Source organism: Poromitra crassiceps, assembly GCF_964638095.1.
Source record: "Poromitra crassiceps genome assembly, chromosome: 15".
NCBI classification, from domain to species: Eukaryota; Metazoa; Chordata; class Actinopteri; order Beryciformes; family Melamphaidae; genus Poromitra; species Poromitra crassiceps.
This window is the reverse complement of record NC_139634.1, coordinates 28,586,296-28,610,619: the sequence shown is the minus strand read 5'-3', so window position 1 is coordinate 28,610,619 and position 24,324 is coordinate 28,586,296. Positions and strand designations below refer to the sequence as shown.

Below are 24,324 nucleotides of genomic sequence, written 5' to 3'. Positions count from 1 at the left end.
TTAAGGGGGGAAATCAGCTGTCTTCTGACAAGTACATTGTAGCCCCGCAGTTTTCTGTCCAGAATACAAAGAGACATTTATCACTGCAGCTGGGGCAAGAGAGAGGAAGAGAGAGAAGAGGAGGGGGGGTTTCTCCTGTGCTGCTGCTGCTGCGGCAACCAGCATTTTCTTTTTTTAACCCCTATCACTTGCCTTCTGTGGGAAAAGCCGTATAGCTCCTCTTTAATCCTTATGAGATTTCCTCTCCTCCCCCCCTTTCTTTCATTCTCATATCTCTGACACTGTTTCTGTCGCCGGCCGCCATCCTGCTTATTTTATCTCGTTGCATCCCCTCCTCGTCTCTCCTGACAACGTGACAACTCAGATGGAATGTGGAGCCCGTAAAGTCGTGTCGTCCTCCTCAGTCGTGGCGACAAAAGGTTACTACCTCGCCGGGCATATATGGCATTTCCATATTTCCCTCCGCTCATGTATATTCAGTGAGAGTTATTTATTCGGTAACATTTTATCGGTTGGAATGCAGGCTTTCTCTTGCAGAAACGTTGTGCTCAGACCTCAGACCTATAAAACATACACTGTTGGGCAGACATTGTTCTGTTGGAGTTTTGCCTCAGGAGCACGGGTTAAGGAGAAGTCATCCCAGGTTAAGGAGAAGGCATCCCAGAGCACCTGTGTCGTTGCCATATTTGCTTCAGCAGTCAGTGTCGGTGTCACTCCCTGTCCCCCGCACGACCTTGGCAGGATGAGCTCACCGTGTTGTAATTCACCATTTTGAGTGGCTCTCAGTAAAGGAGGGAGGCACTCGGCCAGTCCCAGATTATCAACTATTGATGAGGGATTCAAATCACAGCTCCAGAGAAGGGCCTCGTAGAGGGGTGTGTGTGTGTGTGTGTGTGTGTGTGTGTGTGTGTGTGTGTGTGTTGGGGGACCATAGACTGTATAAATATGGACGTATCCACCGTGACGTCACCCACTGTTTTGTGGACTCTCATTTTGAAGCCTCTAGTTTGGCATTTTGGCTGCTGCCATCTTGGTTCTCGTGCGAGACCCTGTGGGCTTCCCACAGAGCTGCAGTGCCGCCTGCTATTGGTCTGTGATCTGGGAGCTGCGCGATCACTGGACAGGCGACCTGTCAATCACAGAAACTCGTCTTTTTTTATCGGCTATTTTACTAAACGGATGGGAGTTATATAAACATTCTCCCGCCGTACAGTTTTCGTGAAAGGTGAAATTAGCTAGAGACCAAAACATGTTTATTTCTGCTGTGAAGTCGGGCATTTTAACATAGGGGTAAATGGGGATTGACACCCTTTTGGAGCCAGCCTCAAGTGGCCATTTTGGCCACTTGAAGCCAAGCCCAAGGCCTAGGTTGCGCTTGGTGTGGACCCAGGGGGCCTCACCAACCTTTTCTTGACCACAAACTCTCCACTCCTCCTTGCTTGGACTCGCTCTTCCAATACGCCTTCATATGCAAATGTCATCCCAGTCTCTTAAACCTCCATTTTCTGCCTATGTCTCAATGAGAGAAGTGATGGGGGTTTGGGAGAGAGAGAGAAAATACTCCCATAGATACAGTCGGTCTGTGTGGGAACGCTCACAAAATGTTACTACGGCTGGCGGGCGAGTATCTCGCGCGAGTCCTTTGGCTGACTCACCAAAGGACAGTGCTGCGGCTCTACACTACAGGATTGGGGATTCTAGAGCAGGTACATAGAGCAGGGCTAGCAGCTAAATGCTAACTATGCTGAATGGGGAGTAGGGGAGGATGTACCCCACCCTGACCACGCCCCCCAGCCACCTACCCCAGCGTCTATGATGATCTATTGCATTCTAGGAATAGTGTTTCTCATCTGCAATTGATTGTGTTTTTCTCAAAAAGCCACAGACTTCAATAAATGAATGCATCCGGCCAGCCAGTTGTGATTTGTCAGAGCCCACTGTCCCCTACCTCCTTTTAGAGGGAGGATGAAAGCTAATGGGAGAGGTCGGCTGTTAAGTTTAATGGCAGACAGGAAATCCTGGGAATGTCTCTTTTTAATGATGTGCCTATTCTCATGCACTGCCCATTAACGATGAGGCCAGGATGCACGCAGAGAGCAGCGAGAGCACTGTGGCCAGACAGTGTACTGCGCCCAACACGCGGGATACAACCCCACAATATGGCTCTCAGTCTCCTTTGTGTCTTTTTCAGCACGATATTATAATAGAAACCTCCACATTCAGCTCCCGTTGGCATCAGGAAATATCCAAAGCAGGCATTCATGAGTCCTAATTAGAACGTTAGCAGAAAAAGTCCTAATTATAACGTTAGCAGAAATTGGCATCACATGCTGTTTCACATTCACCATTGACATCTGATATGGCAAATTGTTTTGTGTGTGTGTGTGTGTGTGTGTGTGTGTGTGTGTGTGTGAGTGTGTGTGTGAGAGAGAGCTTTAATTCTTAGATCGGCAAATTGACAAGAAGTGCACAAGCATCTGTTGTGCAATCAGACTGTGACCACCTATCCCCACAGTGCTGCTGTTGCCCCCCCCACACACACACGCACACAGCACCTTACATAGTTTTAACTAGCGTGAATTTGCGACTCTGTCAGGCTTGCTGTTTAGGCTTGAGCACAGGGCAGGTTGATCCTGGGCTGTCTCCAGAGAAAAAGGAAGTGGGGGGTGGAGAGGAGCGGGGGAATTGGATCTTTGACACCTGTCACTTCCACTCTAGTGCACCTTGCTCCCCTGCCACACATACGGGCTTTTCATGTCACAGCTCAGCGTGGTACCACCAGTGGGCACCGGGCCTGGGAAATCCAATTACTGCCACCGTGTCAGAGCCCTGCCATCATCCTCACGTATGCTATACTCATGTTCCTCAAAATCAGCAAAGATGTGCCTATTAGTTCCTTCTCTTTTCTTCAGTCCGGCCTCCCTCCACCTCCACTTCAATCTGTGTGTCTTAGATAGGAGCTGCGGCGAGACTAGCTCACTGCTGACAGTCTCCCCCATAGTGTACTGTAGCAGCGGCTGACGGAGTACTGCGGACATTGCTTCTGACTGTGTGATATTAAGTGCTCTCACGGCCCAGGCCTCACTGTGCTGGATAATGGAGCACCTCGGAGAGGAGCAACATGCCTCCCTGATGCCAAACAAAATGGCCTTTTGTGACGGGCAAACCGCCTTCCCTGTTGCTTCTCCTCAACCCAGCAGATCTCATCTAGTGCACTGCCACACAGCCAGGGTCACACAGTGCACTGCCACACAGCCAGGGCCACACAGTGCACTGCCACACAGCCAGGGCCACACAGTGCACTGCCACACAGCCAGGGCCACACAGTGCACTGCCACACAGCCAGGGCCACACAGTGCACTGCCACACAGCCAGGGCCACACAGTGCACTGCCACACAGCCAGGGCCACACAGTGCACTGCCACACAGCCAGGGCCACACAGTGCACTGCCACACAGCCAGGGTCACACAGTGCACTGCCCCACAGCCAGGGCCACACAGTGCACTGCCACACAGCCAGGGTCACACAGTGCACTGCCCCACAGCCAGGGCCACACAGTGCACTGCCACACAGCCAGGGTCACACAGTGCACTGCCCCACAGCCAGGGTCACACAGTGCACTGCCACACAGCCAGGGTCACACAGTGCACTGCCCCACAGCCAGGGTCACACAGTGCACTGCCACACAGCCAGGGTCACACAGTGCACTGCCCCACAGCCAGGGTCACACAGTGCACTTCCGCACAGCCAGAGCCACACAGTGCACTGCCACACAGCCAGAGCCACACAGTGCACTGCCACACAGCCAGGGTCACACAGTGCACTGCCACACAACCAGGGCCACACAGTGCACTGCCACACAGCCAGGGTCACACAGTGCACTGCCACACAGCCAGGGTCACACAGTGCACTGCCACACAGCCAGAGCCACACAGTGCACTGCCACACAGCCAGGATCACACAGCCAGGGCCACACAGTGCACTGCCACACAGCCAGGGTCACACAGTGCACTGCCACACAGCCAGGGTCACACAGTGCACTGCCACACAGCCAGGGTCACACAGTGCACTGCCACACAGCCAGGGTCACACAGTGCACTGCCACACAGCCAGGGTCACACAGTGCACTGCCCCACAGCCAGGGTCACACAGTGCACTTCCGCAAAGCCAAGGTCACACTTGTGTTTTGCTCATGTCTTTCATTTGCTTGGGCCAACTCATTTCCAATGTGCGTGCATGCTGAGTGAAACCTGCCTCTAACACATACCACCACACCAGCATGCTGAGTGAAACCTGCCTCTAACACATACCACCACACCAGGGCTTCTCAAAGTGCCAGGATCGAGACATGATGGTATTTGGTCCGATTCTAGGTTTACTGTCTTTCAGAGGCTGTAAGTTTTAAGACTCAGTTTTAAAGCCAGAGTGAAGCTTCTGGTATCATATGAAACTAGAAGACATCCATAATGCGTCCATTGAGCATGTCAGAACCCCTGCACTCCACTCACCAGGCTACATGGTCCTACTTCCACACAGACAGGAAGCAATGGGAGAGAGCAGAGAGGATGCGAGGGGATAAAATGGAATATAAAACACATAGTCCTGGCTGACACAAAGCCAACATGACTGAATGAGAAGGCACATTACATTAATTATGTAAGGCCACTCTTTTGAGGCAGAGCGGAGTCTCAGAGGGATGGGAAACCCGGAGATGTTAGTATGCTGCCTGGGTGTGCTGCCTGCGCCCAGTTGTTTGGACCAAGACACATTGATTTGTTGAGCTCAGGCGATTGGATACTCAGACAGGTTTGCCTTTGATAGGCACTGAAGTATTGTGTTTATTTCCACTGCCGACAACAAATAGCACTCGGATTGGAAGGAAACAATGTGAGAAACGGCTCTTTAAGGTAAAACATGCGAGGATATAGTGCTTTCTTACAGTAGGCTGTGGCAGATTGTATAGGTTGTTCAAAGCCATGTTCAATCACAAATCCATTTCTGCGAACATGATTGGTGCTGTTTTGTGAGAGTATAGGGAGAGGGAGGAAAACACGGATTGGCAAATAGAAATCATAGTGTTGGTGAATGATCTTTATTCATATAGAGTTTACGGAAGCAGCTTTACTCAACACAAATGCATAGAATTCCTGTTCACGGAGGGAAAGCTCCATGGAAGCACTGCCTGCTGCAAAAAAGCTTGTTTTATCCATCATCCATCGTTCGTTTCCCTGACATTTGTGTGTAACCCCCCCCCCCCCCCACACACACACACACACACACAGACTTCCTGAAGAGCTCACAGTTCTGTAACTGGGATTTAGACCAGCAGGTGACGAGAGTCAGTCTATGAATATTTAATTGGCAATACTGGTATAAGGTTGCTTACTTTGAAATCAGAGAAAGTCACCTCAGTGACCTAAGTGACCTAAGACATGTTTTACTCAGAGGTCGTGACATCAACAACACAGAGGAGAGAGTGGGCGTGTGCTTGTATCCCTGAGCCCGCCTCTCCTGCTCCTCTCCACCCTATAGCTTTCCTCTGCCCCCCCAAACCCCATTCACAGATGTAATTGAGCGTCTGTATCTGTCCCCCTTGCTTCTCTCAGACTCAAGGGTTTAGGAGCAAATTAGCTTGCTAGCTCGGTCAAGCTTAAACACAGAAATGCTGCAGTTGTTCCAGTGTATTTAAAGATGTCCTCTGCAGATGGATTGTAGCGGAAATGAGCCAAGCACACAAAGGCAGGCAGACGGGACGCCGATGCCCTGTTGGACTGAGGTTGGGGAGCGCGTGGCGCTGTTGTTGTGGGGCCGGATGCCACGACCCAGGTTAATTTGAGGCCCGTCATTAGAAGGGCATGGTGGAAGAGCATGGACAAGAATGACATTTTCTATTTCCAAATGGTTAAGTATATCACTTATCCCGGTCGTTGCTCCACTCCTTCTGCCGATCTGGCGAGAGTTGTGGTCTACTAGCACATGCTTCCTCCGATACACGTGTGCAGTCGCCAGCCGCTTCTTTTCACCTGACAGTGCGGAGTTTCACCGGCAGGACGTAGCGCGTGGGAGGATCACGCTATTCCCCCCCCCCACCCCCCACCAGGCACCTCGACCAACCAGAGGAGGCACATAGTGCAGCGACATAGATACAGTCGGTCTGTGTGGGAACACCCACAAATGTTACTACGGCTGGTGCGCAAGTGGGGTAAAACCCTGCATATATCTCAATGGGCTGACTCACCAAAGGACGGTGCTGTGGCTCTGCACTACAGGATTGGGGATTCTAGAGCGGGTACATAGACGTCTGTTCAGATCTTTGTTTACTGTGGGGTTTGAATCCCCGATCGTGTCTGCCTGGGCTGGGCTAGCGGCTAAATGCTAACTATGCTGAACGGGGGGAACGGGAGGATTTACCCCACCCTGACCACGCCCCCAGCCAGCTACCCCAGCGTCTATGACGAGACATTGACTGTATCTATAGTGCAGCGACCAGGACACATACCTTTAATCCCACCTGCAGACACGGCCAATTGTGCCTGTATGGACGCCCGACCAAGCCGGAGGCAAGACGGGGGATCGAACCTGTGACCCTCGTGTTGGTCGGCAGGGAATCTACCGCTGCACTATCCGGACGCGCTAGGAAGAAGTCCTTTTCTCTCCACCAAGTCTCTGTTCATACAGACACGCGTCTCGCTCCAAGGCTTGTCTGTGCAGTGGCTTCCTGGCATTTTGTGCATATATATACATGTGTGCCATACTGGTTTCTCCAGGGAAAATCTCCCGATGCTCTTTTCTCAGTTTAGCCCACTTCAGCCTCACTCAGCCTGGCTTAACACTTCATGCATGTCTGCCCAGGTTAAATCCAGTTCACAGAGGCAGCCTCGGGCTCACAGGCTCATACAGTATAACGTATGACAGCCACTGAATGAATTATTACATTTGCTAGTTACAGAAACCCACAGATCACAGCAGATCACTTATTATCAGTCTGAAACCTGCCACTGCACGCGGTCCCTATCTCCATATGTCACTGGCTGAGCAAAGGCTAATGCCCCCGGAGCTGGCAGTGGCATTTATAAGACCTTTACCCGGGAACTGGGACCTGGATCTGCCATTCATGCTAGCTATAGACTACAGACTATAGAGCCACAGTGACGCAGGGCGTGAGGAGATACCTCTCAGCACAAATATAATTTGTTGCCAGGGCGTTGAAACCAGCCCACCCACGTATGTCATCGTGACAACCAGCTTGCATCGTTTCCCCTACATCAAGCAGTCCATTGGCTAGTGGTCGTGCCTTTGAAGAAAACAGTGCACTGCGATGACAAAGTGATTTATAAAACAGCGTGGCGATTGCTTCTTCTTTTTTCACCCGCCGCCGTTACACAGCTGTTAAACAGATGCTGTTTGTACCAATTTAGAAGCTAGTGCATTGTTTGTCAACAGCAGTTTGGAAATTCATTCTTTACACCCGGACCTGCTATGGAATGCACACACTGGGGAGGATGGGCTAATAGCAAGGAAGGCCAGGCGGAAAGAAAGCAGGAGACTGGAAGTAAACCTGCTCTGAATTTGTCTTGAATTACTGCTGCTTTTAAAGCAATTAATGAATGAGAAGCTTATAAACAACAGGCAGGACGATGCACTGTAGTGCTGACGCTATAGATGTATCTGAGTTAGCAAGTCGTTTTTTCTGTTGGCTGTTGAGAAGACACAGGCCGGCGTGGTGGACGTGACGAGCTGTCAGGCACACTCGCCAATGCTGGATGGACTAGATAGTGAACGCCTTCGTGATAAATTGACTGGTACTAATGCTCAGAAATAGAACCAGGCCCACATGAACCCCTTGGCTTCGCCATCCGTACGACAGTCCTAACAAGGCCGCCCAGTGAGTCTAATTTCCTCAATAATTAATATCTGACTGGAGGACGAGGAGCAGGAAGTCTGGAGGGGTCAGATAGGCAGAAAAGAGAGGACGAGATTTTGGGGGGGGCGAATGATTTATTTAATTAAGCCAATGTCCGTGAGACAGCAATATGACATGAGAGAGGAGGACGGAGGGAGACGCGGGCTGCAAGGGATGGATGGATGTGGTGTGTGTGTGGTGTGTGTGTGCGTGCATGTGTGTGTGTGTGTGTGTTTGGGGGGAGGGGTTACGTGATGCGAGTGAACCAGATGCTGTGGGGAGAGGGAGAGGACTCGGCGCTGTGCAGAGAGTGATGGCGTGCGTGGCGCAGTAAGGGTGCCCCTCCACTGTTTGTAAAAACAAGACCATCACACTCCATCTTGCCGCTCCCGCAGGAGCCAGGCCTCCGGGCTGATTTATGGCCCACAGACTGAATTGGCTGGCTGGGATGACAGCAGCGCTTGGACTCTCTCCCTGGTGAGTCGTGGAGGAGGCTGCTTGGCCGAGACTCAGCCTCAGCTGGCCATAGAACTGTCCTACGCCGTAGTTAGGCCAGACGAGACGTTAAAGCTCCATCCCCAGTGTTTGGGTCGGGCCGTGCAGCCGAGCCAGTTAGGGCTGCCCCCCCCCCCCCCCCCCCCCCCCGACCCCGGTACCAACCGCTACACAAACAGTAGAGTCCGCAGGCGCCTCTGTTCCCCCGATTCCATCGTCCCCTGTGATTTCCCATCAGCTTCTGCGTCACGGCTTCCATCAAGAGTCAGCGGTGATAATTTAGATTTAATCAATCTTTGCCATGTGGCTGCTAGGATGGAAAATTAATGCGGAGACCAATTAGAAAACAGTCATTCCGCTGTCAAACACGGTACGCCGCCGTGTTGCGAGCAGCCAGCGGAGAGCTCTGTCGTGGCAAATAGGGATCTAGTGCACATCATCACGCAGACGTGACGGGGAGGCTTGGCTAGCGGTCTGCCCTCGAGGTGCCGTCGGCAGGACCGACTGCAGCCTCATTCATTTCCCTCTCATTCTGTGCCACTCCCCAGCACCGCTCATGCTGCTGGGAGGAGAGAGAGGCAAATGTCACGGTTGCTGTTTGCTCTCTCACTCACCAGCAGAGCCCATTAATTGTGTCTTCACACGGGCCAGATTTGATGGCACTGTCTTAGGATGTGGATGCAGGGTGTCATACTGAAGACAGCCAGGGAAGAGGAGGGGGGGCAGCAGCAAGGCAAAGCAACGGGGAAATGTGGCCACGAGGAAAGGCTTTCCAGGTTTCAAATGTCTTGCTATGATTTCCTTCCTTGCTAAGCTATTGCGTGATAACTTTACATGACACTGTCTGGCTTTCTGTTTACAAGTGCTTCTTTTCATGAGAGTCAAAGTGAGGACGCTTATTGTCACTGCTGTGACAAAAAAGTCAGTAGGCTATAAAGACGTTTTTCAAATCATTTTTGTGAAATCACTTTGCCTGTTGCATCTACCTCATGCACATAATCCCCCCGTGTACAGACACACACACACACACACACACCCACACACACACACACACACACACACACACACACACACACACACACACACACACACACACACACACACACACACACACTAGTCTAAGGTGAAACGTGTTAACTGGTGCAATAACTGTGTAACAACTGTCCCAAAGCTGTGATTCAATAACTCAATAACTGCGCAATTACTGTCTCGTTTTTATTTTATATTTTATTCCTTCTTATATACATATTTATAGCGGTCACTCTACAGCACATGTATTCTTTATAATGTAAACAGCAGTTAATCGCTGTCCTTGTTTGTTCGTTTTAGCTTGCATACCTTTTCCTCTTCCTGTAAGTACATTGAGAGCAACGTATACCGGAGTCAAATTCCTTGTATGTCTCTACCAACTTGGCCAATAAAGCTGATTCTGATTCTTATAATAACTTTACATGCAACTGTCTGGCTTTCTGTTTAGAAGTGTTTCTTTTCATGAGAGTCAAAATGAGGACGTTTATTGTCACTGCTGTGACAAAAAAAGGTCAGTAGGCTATAAAGACATTTCCCAAAAAGCAGTTGAGGTCAAGAGTGGCAGACATTCGTTATAAAATGACGTATCACGCCAGACTGCTGTTCCAAATTCTTTCTAGGGCTCATCTTGCTGTAAACCCAAACTGACTGAATTGTGTCATACAAGTCCCCATAGCCCTACGGCTACAATTAAACCATCCAATAGAAAATCAGAGTGTGTCACCTGAATCTGGGTTCACATCACCTCGCCCCTGCGTCTGGCCCTCTCATCTTGCCCTGTTTCTTGGGCCTCTTTATATGGTATAGGATGACATCATTGTTTTCAACCTGCAGGCTTTGTGCACTGTTGGAGGGAAAGCACCTTCTGTCTTCCAAGCCAGGCTTCTGTGGCTGCCAACCAGGACGCGTCGTATCTGGCCCAAGCTCAGAGAGTTTTTCGGGGAGTTGCCTCTTCCAGTGAACACGGCCCTTCCCTTCTTGTGGCAGGGGATTATACGCTTGGTCTTCCCCTCACAAACAAACAGCACGTCCAGGTGTAGGCTATGACATGGAGGGGTCGTTATATAGGTGGTGCACCTCCAGGTGGAGGCTATGACTTGGAGGGATGATTATAGGTGCTGCACCAGGGTAGAATTGAGCAATGAGCTTGTCAGGTTGTGGGAGCCTCATGCTGAGGACCTGTCTGCTGTGACGGGAAGTTCAGAGCCCTTCCACAGATTGAGGGAGTGAAGTTGAGTTGAGTGGGCTGCTGGCAGACTGAAATAGCAGAGAACACGATGCAAAGTGATGTTATTCCAGGTAACTACAAACAGCAAAACATGGCCATTGCTTTGAAGTGGCAATATTTATTATTCTCCAATGTGCATCAGTACATACACACATTTAAAGTGCTCCCCAATGCCTATGCTAGTCTTTGGACCTTAATTCAGAATAAAAGCACAGCCTTCGCTATTTGTCAGCATTGCTGCAGTACTTGAAAGCGATTTTCGTTTTGCCTCCCTCGCCATTGCTTTTTATTCCTATTTCAAATTTGGAACAGTGAAAAACACGGGCAGCCTAGCTGCCTCCCGACGGAGCGGAGCTCCCTCAGTAATTAATAGCTATTAAAAATCCTAGATAGGAAATGTTGCCACTGACATCCTGCTCCGTCCCGTACTTTCAGTCTGTCGGTGGAACTGATTGGCAAGCTTCTTTTCCTGACGCCTTTGAATAGACATTCGCAGCAGGCGGTATCTTCTCTGTGTTCTACGCTTTGCATGTCGCCTCCAAATCTCAGCGCCGATGTGAAAGCCATTTAATTAATCTCTTAGCATTCAAATGTTGCCTTTCGTCGGAATGGGAAGAGATTGTGTTTTGTCAGAGGCCAATGGCCCTATCACACCGATTTAAATGTTGTCTTCCATCTTTTGTGGGATCTTTGAGGGAGAGAGACATCTGCTTTTTGTGGAGCTCTAGGCAGAGGCAGGATGTGTGAGTGGTGACGGCACTTAGCTTTCATAACAATGTCATTTACAACCCAGTTGCTCCCCCATAGACCCCTAAAGGAGATGGGGGGAACGGGTATTCACTGCATATGCATGTAGGGAGCATACGACTTGTCTACCGACTGTATGTTTCTTTGTGCCTCCAGGCTTTTCACTTCTTTAGAGAAACGCTCTGGGCTGTAGAAAGAAGCACATCTCCAGGAAGTCGCATTCATCCAGAAGCTGCTGGCAAATCTGGAATCTTTATAGAGGGAGATCTGCTTTGTCAAACATGAGCTTTTTAGTGGGGATTTCAGAAAACTAGGCATGGAGTTAAAATCTAGATTGGAAGCATATATGCAATTTATATAGCAATTTCTAAACGTGTATCGTGGTGTTTACACACACCATTTATAATGGCCTCTAAGAGGTACAACATAATCTCTCCAAATGTACTGCGAGTAGATGCTATTTGACTGAAACATTGACTGCCTCCATCAACTCTATTGGCAGCACCATATCAGATAGTATTTGTATAAACAGGTAAGTTGAAGATAGCCTACTGTTCATGAGGATGCAGGCAGGATTAAGAAAGGAACATGGCGACATGCATTTGGTAGCCAGTACCTAGTGCAGATTTTCAGTTGTGATTACATTTATTACATTATGATTGGATCCCTGTATATTGCATTTTATACCGCTCTCTCGTCTGCTTGGCTGATGCCAGTGCAGTTCCTCGTGTCAATCAGCATTCACACACATTTACATACACATACTGTACACGTGCAACTTGCGAAACATATATTCCGTTTGCGCGTTCTTCTGTTTCACCTTTTCTGAAACGATTCTAGCTCTGTAGAAAATGCCTATGCAAAAGACCTAATTTCTGCTGCACAGTGGATGTTATCATTCTCAGCGAGTTATTATTGTGATACTGAGTAAAGATAATGAGAAGTCTTTCTAAGATGTGGACATGTGTGTGTTCACCTGGCTCTTATAATTGCAGACTAAATTTGTGCTACTTAGGCTGCTGCAGTCGATCCAGGACGTTATTTGTTATTCTATTTTAATTGCATAATTTCCCCCTGTGGGTAGGAGGGTGTCTGAATCTGCATTTGGAGGAGAGAATCCCATGTGTGTGTGTGTGTGTGTGTGTGTGTGTGTGTGTGTGTGTGTGTGTGTGTGTGTGTGTGTGTGTGTGTGTGTGTGTGTGTGCGTGCCTGCCTGTGTGTGTGTGTGTGTGTGTGTGCTCAAAGTACTGTATGCTAATTCTCTGCTACCACCGTCTCGCCATGAAGCATTCGTGATGGACACTGGTTGTTCTTGGTCCCTGCCTGCTTGGCCTCAGTATTCCTGTCTTTCTAGCTGTAGCTATACCTACAGGTATAGCTACAGGTAGCTATACCTACAGGTATAGCTATACCTACAGTATACCTAAGGTAACCTATGACCGAGGTTACCTTCAATGCAAAACATGCTACGAAGCCCTCGCCAAATGCGCCGCGGGCCGAGCCGCGGCTGGCGAGCCTGCCGGCGCAGCTGGCGTGCACCCCCCCGAAAATGCGACTCGACGCAGCTGACGTGAACAGCGCAAGCATAATATAATGTAGATGGGCAGATAACAGGGGAGAGAGAAAGCTATTACCAAGTATATATGCACTACGTTCTCTCCTTAGGCTAACTTCTAGTCATTGAAATCCTAGTGAAATCACACAATTGATTTACTCATTTTGCTGGGGACTCGCCTGTGACCGCCTCGTCAAGCTGACGTTGGAGTGTGTAGGTCTAGCTGCCGTCGGCAAGGCTCCAAGTCGAGGCTGGCTTTGTACAGCATGTGTTCTGTGGGTTCAAATACCCCATGGCACCCTTTACTCATTCAGTCAGTCATTTAGTCACCAAATCATCTGTCAATCCGATTATGCTTTATGAGAGATAGCTTTGGTGTCTGTCCAAGACTCCAAGCCTGCCTCCAATCTTTAAATATCGATCCCCAGACCCTAAGCAGAGGTGCCCTCCGAGTGCAGGAAAGAGGGGAGAAAAACAGATAATTAGTGATTTTAATTAGGTGATCTGTCAAGCCGCGATTGCCAGATGTAAGCGTATGCACTTGGGTCGATGGCAATCCTTCTCACAATGCCTTCTTGTCACCTTGGGCCACTGGAAGGCAGGATGGAGAGAGGCGAGCAGTTGGAGAGCGTAGGAATGTGTCATTGCACATCTGTGTGTCGGCTTCTGTTGGGCCCAGTGGAGAGAAGGCTATACAGCCAAGAAAAGAGATGATGTTTACTGGAGCTGAATCATGTTGAAGCGGTGCGCTCCACATATTTTCAATAAGGCTATTGACGATACAAATTTTATTTCTGAGCTACAGAAGATTGCTTGTCAGCATGTTAACTATTTTCATTTCAAGGCATGGAGCCCCCTCCCTTGCATTTTTCTTTATGTGGTATTCCACTTTGTGAGTGCGTATGCAGAGCGCCTCTCTTTGAGGTCGTTTGTTAACATAAGGGCATCTTGGACATGCCTGTTAGGTTATCAGAGCAGATGGCTAATAATGAAATATGTATGGATTCGAAAGACTTCGAGCACCAACTAACGGCCTTTGGACAACTAAAAGTGTATATTATGTGTGCATTAAGGAGCGTTTTCTTTTGGATAAGAAGGAGGAGAAAGAGATGACAGCTCTTCAGTTTGAGTAAGAGCGCCTGGCTCTTTTTTTGTTGTTCTAATGATGTGAAAATTGCCTTGAAAGCCCTTCCCTTCCAACACAACAAAGCCTGAAAAGAGTGCCGTTGTACAGACTCAGACAAATCTTTTTTTCACTCCGGCGTTAAACATCATTACATATTTATAACTCGGCGCCAGATGACAGAGACAGAGAGAGAGATGAACCAGGCAACAATACCGCAACTCGTCTGGTGTCTCTCTCACTGAGATATCTGATTGCACTGTTTAAACCTGCCTTTCATCAAATGTTGCTACAGAAAACCCAATTATGCATGAGCTGCAAATGGACTTTTGATTTAACAATACATCATTTAATTGGTATATTAAACGTGCCTCAAACATCCAGCTCTTGTTGTCAGCGAGTAGTGTTATAAGACAGCAGAACTGCAGCAGTCGTGTGTAGAGGCAAGAATGCCATACATAAAAGTGAAAGCAAATCTTCCATAACAATTTAAACTTGGGCGTTTTCAAATTGATAGAAACTTTGCAGCATTGTTTTTGTAGTAGTTGTTGTTGCTGCTGCTGCTGTTGCTCTGACGGCTTTGACGTGAATTAAATGAAAATGAAATGAAAGGGCTGGAAAAAATGCCATGATGAAATGCGTGAAAGCAATGCAAATGATTATAAAAGTGCAATATAGGCTGGTTTAACAAACAAATCTAACAATCTCATCTTCTCTTTCTCTCTCTCTCCCCCATGTGTTTTGCAGACCCCAGTGAAGGCTTCCACTGCCAGGATGAGTGTCGTATCCTAGGCCACTCCGACCGCTGCTGGATGCCTCGCCCTGTCCCCATCCCGGCGCGCGCCAAGTCGCCCGAGCACGGTCGCAACGTCATCGCCTTGTCCATCGAGGCCACCACGGTGGACGTGCCCCACTATGAGGACGGCACCGCCAAAAGGACTTTTGCCACCTTTGGCAAGGATGGCCCTGAGGACGTGGAGCGGGGCGAGTTTAAGGGGAAGCGGACTCAGGAGTCGCAGGTGTGCAGCCCCAAGGCCAACGGCGGCGCTGTCCGCGAAGCCGGCAACGGGCGCGAGGCGGCCAGCCCCATCACCTCCCCCGTGCACCTGAAGAGCCCGCTGGCTAAGCCCACGTCTGCCTACAACACGTTGAAATGCCGCGACGCCGAGCGCATCGCTAACCACAGCCTGCTGAGGCAACCCGAGGGGAAGGACAGTGAGCCCGCCGTCAGGGAGATCAACACGCTCCTCCACGACGGCCAAGACAAGGAATCCCCCAGCAGCAAGCGCCTGAAGGACATTGTGCTCTAGCGTGCTTTTCTACGACACACACACACCCCCCCACACGCACACACACACACATACAGTGTAAACTCACATATATATATATCCCGCAATAGCTGTGTGTACGCAGGAGAAAGTCAGGCCGTGGAAGTAGAGAGACACCCATTTGCAGTATACGATATCCAGGAAACGGATCGAGCTGAGGAGAAGGAACTGGAGTATGCTGCAGCTAGTTGTGTACGTGCTCCAGACAAGGTACTGTAGTGGATGTGGCTTTGTTGTAGTCGCGGTACTTTTTCCTCGTTTGCTTTTCGTTCCGTTTTCTTTCGATCACTCTGCAACGCGTGGACAGGCAGGTTACTGTGGACTGCACGGACGTGGCCAGCGGGGCTCTCCAGCCCCGTGCGCCAAAAGCAGGACGCAACTTGTTTGGACACCAAAGGTGCCAATTCGGAAGTACAGTTATGCCTTTTGAACTCCTTTTGTATCACAAACTGATATTTGCCTTCTTTGGTTTTTGCAGTTTGTTCCAGCTGCCAAAATCACTCTTTGTTCCTTTGTATAGTGAGCTCCGTCAGTGTAATAAACGGCAACAGACATACGCAGGATTCATCTCCACAATATCCTCAATTTGCTCCTTCGACAATTTCCAGTGCACACAGGAGAAAGAAAGGAGGCCTTTGACACAATCCAGTCTCATCCCCCCCTCCCCACCCCCTCTCTCTCTGTCTAATAAGAGAAACCTTCTCTGCATATCCCCAAGGACATCCTAGTGTCATCAGACTGTGAGGTCTCTACAGTATTTATGTTTTATCACGGATTGAGCTAAACGGACTCTCGCTATCTGAACACTGGAAGTGGGACAGACAGATCCTTGTGTGTTCCAATTGAGCTGTATGAAAAAAGAAGAAGAAGAAGAAGAAAAAAAAGACTTGATTTTGAAATCTCCTGTGCCCAACCTTGATTGTAGCCAGTGGAGGACAAATTAGAACTTTGTGCTCTGGTCTTGTACTTTTTTCTGACTTTTGACTATGGGGCTAGGCTAGAAGGGATCGTCACTCATGTCTTGCTATGTGGAACTCTGTATAGGGTTTACTATTATCATTTTTAATAACCTGTTGTTATGTGACAATCCCTTTAATGTTTTGTTTCGACAGTATAAAAAAACAACAAAGACAAAAAAACAAATAAACATTGGTGTTCAACTGAAGCTACAGTAGCGTTTGTTACACAAACACAAAAATAAAAAAACATATATGCCAAAATATATTTTATAAATAATTTAAAAATGTATAATGAGAATATTTAATGCTGTGTAGTTATTTTATCAGTAAGTTATACTTGAAATTAACTTGCTTTTGTTTATTTGTTTTTTGCTCTTTTTTTTATTGAACCTGATTTTATTTTATTTTAGTTTTTTCAAAATTAACTTGGATTATTTTTTTGTTTACTGTGTGACCCCTGGCAACTGTTGACTTGCAGTCTACCTTGTTGTAAAGAGTTTCTTATTGGTCAGTTCTTGTGCCATCAAGTTTCTGTGGGCTAATAGAAAATGTAAAAAACAACAAAAAAAAAGACAAAAGAAAAAAAGAAGCGATTTCAGCACCAACATTAGTGTGTCAGTTCAATGAGCTTAGAGTGAGATAGCAAAAGAAACCAAAAAAGATGCAAGCAAAACCTTAACGATTGCAGGATGTTGCTTAATCTTAGTATCTAAGAAAGAGAAAGAGGGTAACCGTTGTTCTTAAAGCTGGTGACAGGGTTCCACCTATTCTATCTGTCCAATGAGTCAGGTTCCCTATTGGGCCCAATCACGTTTAACAAGACTAGTGTTTTTCCAATTTCAACTGACAGTATGCAGACGTGCGCACTAGCTTTGCTCAGCACTACTGTCACCCTGTGCCATCTGCTTTCAGTTAATCTCAAGGATAAGGTTGAGACCAGAGTGGCACAACCGGGGCTCTTCCCCCTACAGGCACCATGCAACATTGCAACAGACTGGGTGGAATCATACGTTTGAACGAACTAAGGTCCTGGAAGAACCGTATTGCACATCAGCAATGTGGTTTTATGTTGCTTTGCAGTAAACTGTGTACAATGTGTGGAAAAATGTGACTGAAAACGGACAAATTGCATACAACAAACTAGATCTTGTAGCTGAATGTTTTTGCTGGTCTCACCCATGGCTTCTGGCAACATGAAAATCGGAATAATCACTGAATGTATACAGCAGCTTATAATTAAACTATTAAATGTTCTCCACTTTGTTTCCGTGTCTTCACTCAACACAAGTCCGTTTTGATATCTGCTTTAATATCTGCCTTGAAATTATCATCAAATATCTCATAATGAATAAGCCGCCAAATGAAAGTGAGTGTGTGCTGCGTGCATTATTGCGATTTTTAATGAGCTAATTTTCCATTTTGAAATCTCTTTTGTCTTGCCATAATTCATTAAAATCTATAATGTGATGTGAATATCTGTTAGTTAGGGAACGTTGCTGGAAAGCTGCAGCATAACACATGGAGTGATGCTATCATGTCTGTCATGATAAAATGGAAATTAACGGTTTGAGTACAGGCTGGTTCCCTGTCTGCATTAATATTCCATGCGTCCACTGTTGCTCTTTCCCATTATTTCCAAAGCAGACCGTTGGGAATGCTCCAGCCAAAGTGTCTATTTCTAATGGCAACGCTCTTTTCATTTGCGAGAGTGGGTCACATGCCATTTTTGAGGCATTTAACGTTCCCAAATGTCTCTGAAAACACTACAATACCCACATCGATCAAGAGCATGCAGCCCAGTGATTGAGACTCACTTACATTAGGTTGGTAGGTAATGTGCTTTCACAGCCAACAGCGTGATGCCATTATGACACTATATCCCACTTGAAATATTGATTTATTAGTTGACTTTGATGGGTAGAACTCTAAAAGCTGGGAAATCAGTTGAAAGGCAAGGCAGAGCCTCACTCTTCAACATATGATGGTCTTTGCCAATCTGCTGCAATTTCCTTGTCATTTGCACTCAATAAAGGTTTCACATTTCACCTCCTCCATACAGAGCAGATGAGTAGGTTGAGTATGTTTGCATGGATTGATGCAGGGAAGCAGGGAGGAGATGCAGAACAGGGAGACATTCCAGTACTATGGGAATAGTTGGAGGAAAACCAGTATAGCAGGAGCAAGCCACAGCTGCCCTCTCTGATAAGAAAGGGAGGCTGGCTTCATTTCTATAATTAATTTGCCATTCCCTCTGTACCCTCTGGTGGAGCCAACATGAAAGTTGGTCTGAAAACGCACGCGCTAACATATCCATTAGTCCATAAGGAGGATCTTGTTTCTTCCAGCTAAGTCCTCTCCTCACGGGCAATAGCACTATAGCAACCCTGCCCCACTCATATGAATAACTCATGCGTTTAGCCCCCCTGGGTCTCCATAACAAACCCCCGCCAACCTAAGGCTAGAGCAAGGCCTACAATTTAAGGTCAAAGTATACATTTTAAAATGCATTTTAAAGAGACATCTCATTATCATTAAAATTACAAGATGGCTCAGCAACCAGGGTGAGAATTACACAGAGGCCATGGAGGCCAGGCCATGGAGGCCAGGCCATGACCTCCGTTGCCCCTCCCACTGGCCGTGATGCCCTGAGATAAGGCCACCTTGGCAGTGCCCTGTTACCAGCCTGCTACTGTCAGTTGCTTTACAGTAAAAGCATCAGTGGTCTCAGTTTAATGTAGTCTGCCCTATACAAATAATGTGTAATTGGCTCATTTTAACACACATTTAAAAAAATCGCTCTTCACGATGTGGCCTTTGTGCCCTGGCATGTGGCCTTGTGTCCTAAAACGACAAAATTCCCACCATGTCAGCAACACAATATTGCAGTAATTCTTTCAACCCCTGGTGTAAAAACGTTGCCTTCCATATCAATCAGATTCCCATGAGTCCAACCTTATTTAAAATGCAGGGACCGTATTTGTAATTATCCCCCCAAATGGTGCTTGTCTATGCATATTAAATGACTTCTGATTCACGTTGGTCAGGGTGAATTCTTACCATTATGGCGAGATTTATATCAAAGGTTACCGGGACACACGTCCTATTAACACCCTATTAATGTTTCAATTATCATTTTGCAAAATGGTGAGAGGGGGGGGGAATCAGAGAACAATTAAAATGATTTATTTCTGACACAGCTAGACATGCATTGAAAAGAGCAGAGGGAGGGCCTGCAGCTTTAGATTCCTTCAGTAGAAAATAGTTTGTGGCCTGTTCTTTTGAATGAAACCCCCTCCTCAATCAGGCCCACTGAGCCCCCCTCCTCAATCAGGCCCACTGATCTCACTGGCTGCAGCGACCCCATTCTTTCAAAAGGCCTTGCAGCTGCTCCTAGCCTAGGTAAACCCAGCCACCACGTGACCTGCTCTCTCAGTTCCCATGAGAACAGGTCTGAGAGCAGGTCACGTGGGGGATGGGTTTACCCAGGCTAGCTGCTCCTGCCTCATTGTGACCAACTATTCCTATTCAGTCTAACCTCTGGTGGAGGTTCACCCCGGGATTAGCTGACAACCAACAAAACGCTTGACACAGTGGAGTACTGGAGTACTACACCAAAAATGCTCAATTTCCCTGCTGCCTATTGCTGATTTTGAACGTCAGGAGGGAGGCTGCAATAAAAAAGCAGTACTAAAAATAATACAGTTAGCTAATGTAGGCTGAAAACTCTGTTGCCATGGCCTTCATGTGTGAAGACTTTAGTGTCTGTTTGCAGCTCCAGGACAATGGGCACTAAACCATTCAGATTTATCAGCTGGAAGGTCCAAGCTGTGTGGTCAACAGAACAGTGGGCCATCGGGGTGGCACCATATGTTATCTGAGGTGGTCCATTTCAGTGACTGGGCCCATAAATATCTCAAGCTAATGATTTTCTGTCCCTGGTCCTCCTCTAATTATTGCCAAACTCCTTCCATTTCAGGCATGCAGAGGGGAGGCTGACTGCTGGCACGGCCCACCTTTCTTCTCTCATTCTCTTCAGCTGGAGTTTGAGCAGGAGAGACTTCAGAGTCAGAGGTAGACAAGCTGGGTCACAAGGGAGGAAAAACATATGCCTTCATTCTGACGACTGTTCTTTCTCACTCTCCCTGCCAATTTGTACATTTAAAATGGCACTGCTGTTTTCCCCTCTGTGTGATTTCCTAAATCATTTTAGAGTCTCTAGTTACCCCTTAATGGAGTTGTCTTTATTCAAGGCAACACATTTCTAATTGAAAGATCGTTTACTGACTGAACTATAAGTTGGAATAGACCTCCCATCCCTAGCAGTGGAACATTCAGTTGCATATCTCACAACATGTTTTACTCTTTGAAGAGTGGGGAAAAGATAGAGAAGAGGGGAAAAACTCAAGAGCACATTCTCCATGGTCAAAGGCAGGTGTTTACTCTTAGTGGTGTTAGGACTAAACACTCTGTCAGGCAGCGGAAAAAGTGTGAACGTTCCAGGGAGGGCATGTTAAATGGCCAAGTCCAGAGATCCACACCTTTAAGCAGGACGATTATCATCACTGCAGGAGGGGAATGGAAATGTACCCATGGCCGGCTTCCCTGTGCCCTGCGCGTGTCCTCGCAGCACATCTGCAAAGTCTCGGCCTGCATGGAGATCTGACATCCTGGGTGGAAACTGGTATGCAGTGCACCGCACACTATTCACCACTAGATCAGCCTTTACCATCCGAAAATGCTATGCAGTCATTTGAAGGTGACACGCTCGGAGAATGTGATATTAGCTCTGAGACTATAGTGTGAAGCAAGAAAAAAAAAGTTTGAGATTTGTGTGTGTGTGTGTGTGTGTGTGTGTGTGTGTGTGTGTGTGTGTGTGTGTGTGTGTGTGTGTGTGTGTGTGTGTGTGTGTGTGTGTGTGTGTGTGTGTGTGTGTGTGAAAAATACCTCCCTGAATAAAGGATACCCAAAACATCCTCGACTACCCTTTTGTTATGGCTTTATATTGTATTGAAGAGGTTAGTCTTTGTCAAAGTGAGAAGTGGGCTGGTCATTACTATCAGTGAGAAGAGCGATTACCCTCTCCATCTCCCCGCCACCACTACATATCTAATAGGCCTAGCCAGTGATCACTTCCCTTTGTTGCGGTCACAATGGAACTTTGATCGCCACTGAAATGAGCGGCCCAAACAATAGTCTGCATTCACTGGACGCTGCACTGCCCTCAGGCTCAGCCGGACCAGCAGCAGCCACATCCCCCTCTTTAATTGGAAGTGATGCTAGACAGATGATATCATAACCATTAGTGATGCCCTGATCAAACTGACCTGGGAGCTGCTCTCTGAGGCTCCATTGTCTGAGAAGGGTCCGATGAGCCCCGGGACCCCTCGGCCTGCCATCTCCAGCAGCAATCACGGCCTGACCCCGGTCACCTCGCTCAGCCCTTAATGCCCAGGATGCTGGCTCTGGGGCTGAGGAACAGGCGCTGTTGACCTCCGCCTCTCTGGAGGATGAAAGCGCTGATAGCAGGGACTAGAAATTAAAGACTGTGGCCTTTGAAAGCCTCCATTATTGTCAGCGGGAGCAGGGCAATGAATCTCCTCGGCTCTCTCCATGGACATGCATTATTGGAGGGGTGATTATTTGACCTAAACTCGCTGCCCGCCAATGATTTATTTTAGCCTGGCACAGGTAAGTTCCCTGACCTCTCTGACCTAACGGGGGAAAAGTAGAAACAAAAAAGGACCAGAATTCTGCTGGACTTTGGATGGCACATGGTGCAAATGCTGGCTTACCTTTCGAGTGAAAATGAAGTGCAACACAAATTGTTCAAAGTAACGTCAACATAAAGGACTTCATGGAAAACATTTTCTTTTAATCCGTTTTCAGCCCAACTCAAATATGTCCCAGTGGAGTGAATGAAGCCTTTTACAGGAATATACTGGGGACTAAAAAGACCGGATCAATTGTTCCACTGCTACAATAATTCAGAAAGATGGATTGCAGTCTAAAGTGAGAGCAAAATGTGCTGTGAAAAGCTAAAAGCACAGGAGCATGTCACTTTAAATGTCAGTTGTCATGGTTACGGAGGTATGCTCCCAGGCAAGGGAATGGCTCACTGAAATATGCAATATCTTCACAAACTTTGCAGGAATGTCCACTGTTTCCCGCCAGTGATTTGAGCTGTTGTAAAACTCCTTGTTACCCTTTGTCTTATCTGAGCAGCAGAACTCACGACATCGAATTCACACATAGTCTTAAGATTCATCGGGCAAAAGATAAACTGTCTGCCATTTCGCCAACATTTCAACATCTCTATCTTATCTGAATGAATCTCATTGTAACTTAACCGCAACATATTAAAGGGATAGTCCACATTTATTTTTAATTCTAGCCCAATTTGCTACTGACCAATGATCATGTTGATTGGTAGAGTTATTTCTCAGCACAATCTATCCTGCTCTGGAAAGTTGGGCAAAAACAAATTTGTGGAGGGACAGGGGGAAACAATGCTTCCATTGCGTGCAGGTGAAGAAGAATGCCACAGAGGTACTGTAGGTAAGCTGGTTATTTTGGCAAGGCAGGGGCATGACACTCACTACTCTGTAAGCTCTGAATCCTAAAATAAGAATGAGAAGTGTGTGTGTGTGTGTGTGTGTATGTGTGTGTGTGTGTGTGTGTGTGTGTGTGTGTGTGTGTGTGTGTGTGTGTGTGTGTGTGTGTGTGTGTGTGTGTGTGTGTGTGTGTGTGTGTGTGTGTGTGTGCATGTGTGTGTGTGTGAGAGAGAGCAGCATTTGGTCCGGCCATAGCTATGCCGTGTCACGCGCGATCGGGCTGAAACTTGCAGGAAGTGTAAAGAGCACCCCTGCGGGTGACCTGACGGAGCCGGATTTTTTAATTATGTGATTGGCCTAATTACCTAATGATGTGATGTCATCAGTGATGATGTCATCAGTGATGTCATCCTTCCTGGTCAATCTTAGCGTAGGGGCCAAGCTGCGTATTCGACGCGCAGTGGGTGAGCTGCAGGGTGGGCGAGCCCGCGCATTGAGAATGGAGAGAAGCACTTTACTGCTGTCATGACTGAATAACTTGGAGGTGGGAGATGTGGAGTTCTGGAGTAAATGTAAACTGACTGTTTGAACATTAATTCAAGCTATGAGGGTGTAGGTCACAGCACTCCAAAGATGACTGGATATGAAGATATACAAGGTCTCTCGATGAGATGTCATGAAATCATATATAGCAAGTTGCAACACAAAGCCAATGCTATGTGACCTTGTTTATGCATCAGGAGAGATGCTGTAAGGTTTCAAATGCAATAATACATTGAAAAGTTATCGACAAGTGCTGCACTGGGGTTATAGCTACGCACTATAGCACTTCATACCCACTTACAGACCTATGCTGATCGCTCAAAGAAGAAAAATACACATTTGTACAAAAGGCATATAGGGTACTTGACAGACATACTTTTCAAATGGCAGAGGAATCACCTCGATTTAACCACTAGAGATTAAAAACGTTTGCAGTAGCAATAATAAAATCAAGTAAAAAATGTCCTGCATGTTACCTAATTTCTCTGTGATATCCTGTTGTGACAGAACCGTGTTGTTGTTTGTTGTTTTAGCGAATAGAGCATTGTGTAATGATTGAACCAACAGTTTTCTTTCTTTCTTTCTTTCTTTCTTTCTTTCTTTCTTTCTTTCTTTCTTTCTTTCTTTCTTTCTTTCTTTCTTTCTTTCTTTCTTTCTTTCTTGTCCTTACTCATCCCAATGACCCCGTTCTAACTTCTATCTGCAGTAGACCAGACCTACTACTAAGCTTTGCTCAACTCAACATGATTGACAACATAAGCCTTACCTTGTATCCCTACAGGCACTGGTTCTTGTAGAGCCCGTTCATCACACTGGTTGTTCATTGAGGAAACCAAGCAGCAGCCGACCCAGTTAATAAAGC

At 47.3% G+C, this 24,324-nt stretch overlaps 1 protein-coding gene across 3 annotated transcripts in view; it reads left to right on the top strand.

Moving 5' to 3' along the window:
- pcdh19 (protocadherin 19) overlaps positions 1-17,587 on the top strand; it is a gene marked incomplete at its 5' end in the record, with an annotated part of 61,849 nt that extends 44,262 nt beyond the window's left edge. For all 3 annotated transcript variants that reach the window (XM_083652449.1, XM_083652450.1, XM_083652448.1), the window contains one exon: positions 14,829-17,587. In XM_083652449.1, coding sequence (XP_083508575.1) covers positions 14,829-15,391 — 563 coding nt within the window. In that variant the 3' untranslated portion in view covers positions 15,392-17,587. The remainder of the gene's footprint in view (positions 1-14,828) is intronic.
- Positions 17,588-24,324: the final 6,737 nt, after the last annotated feature.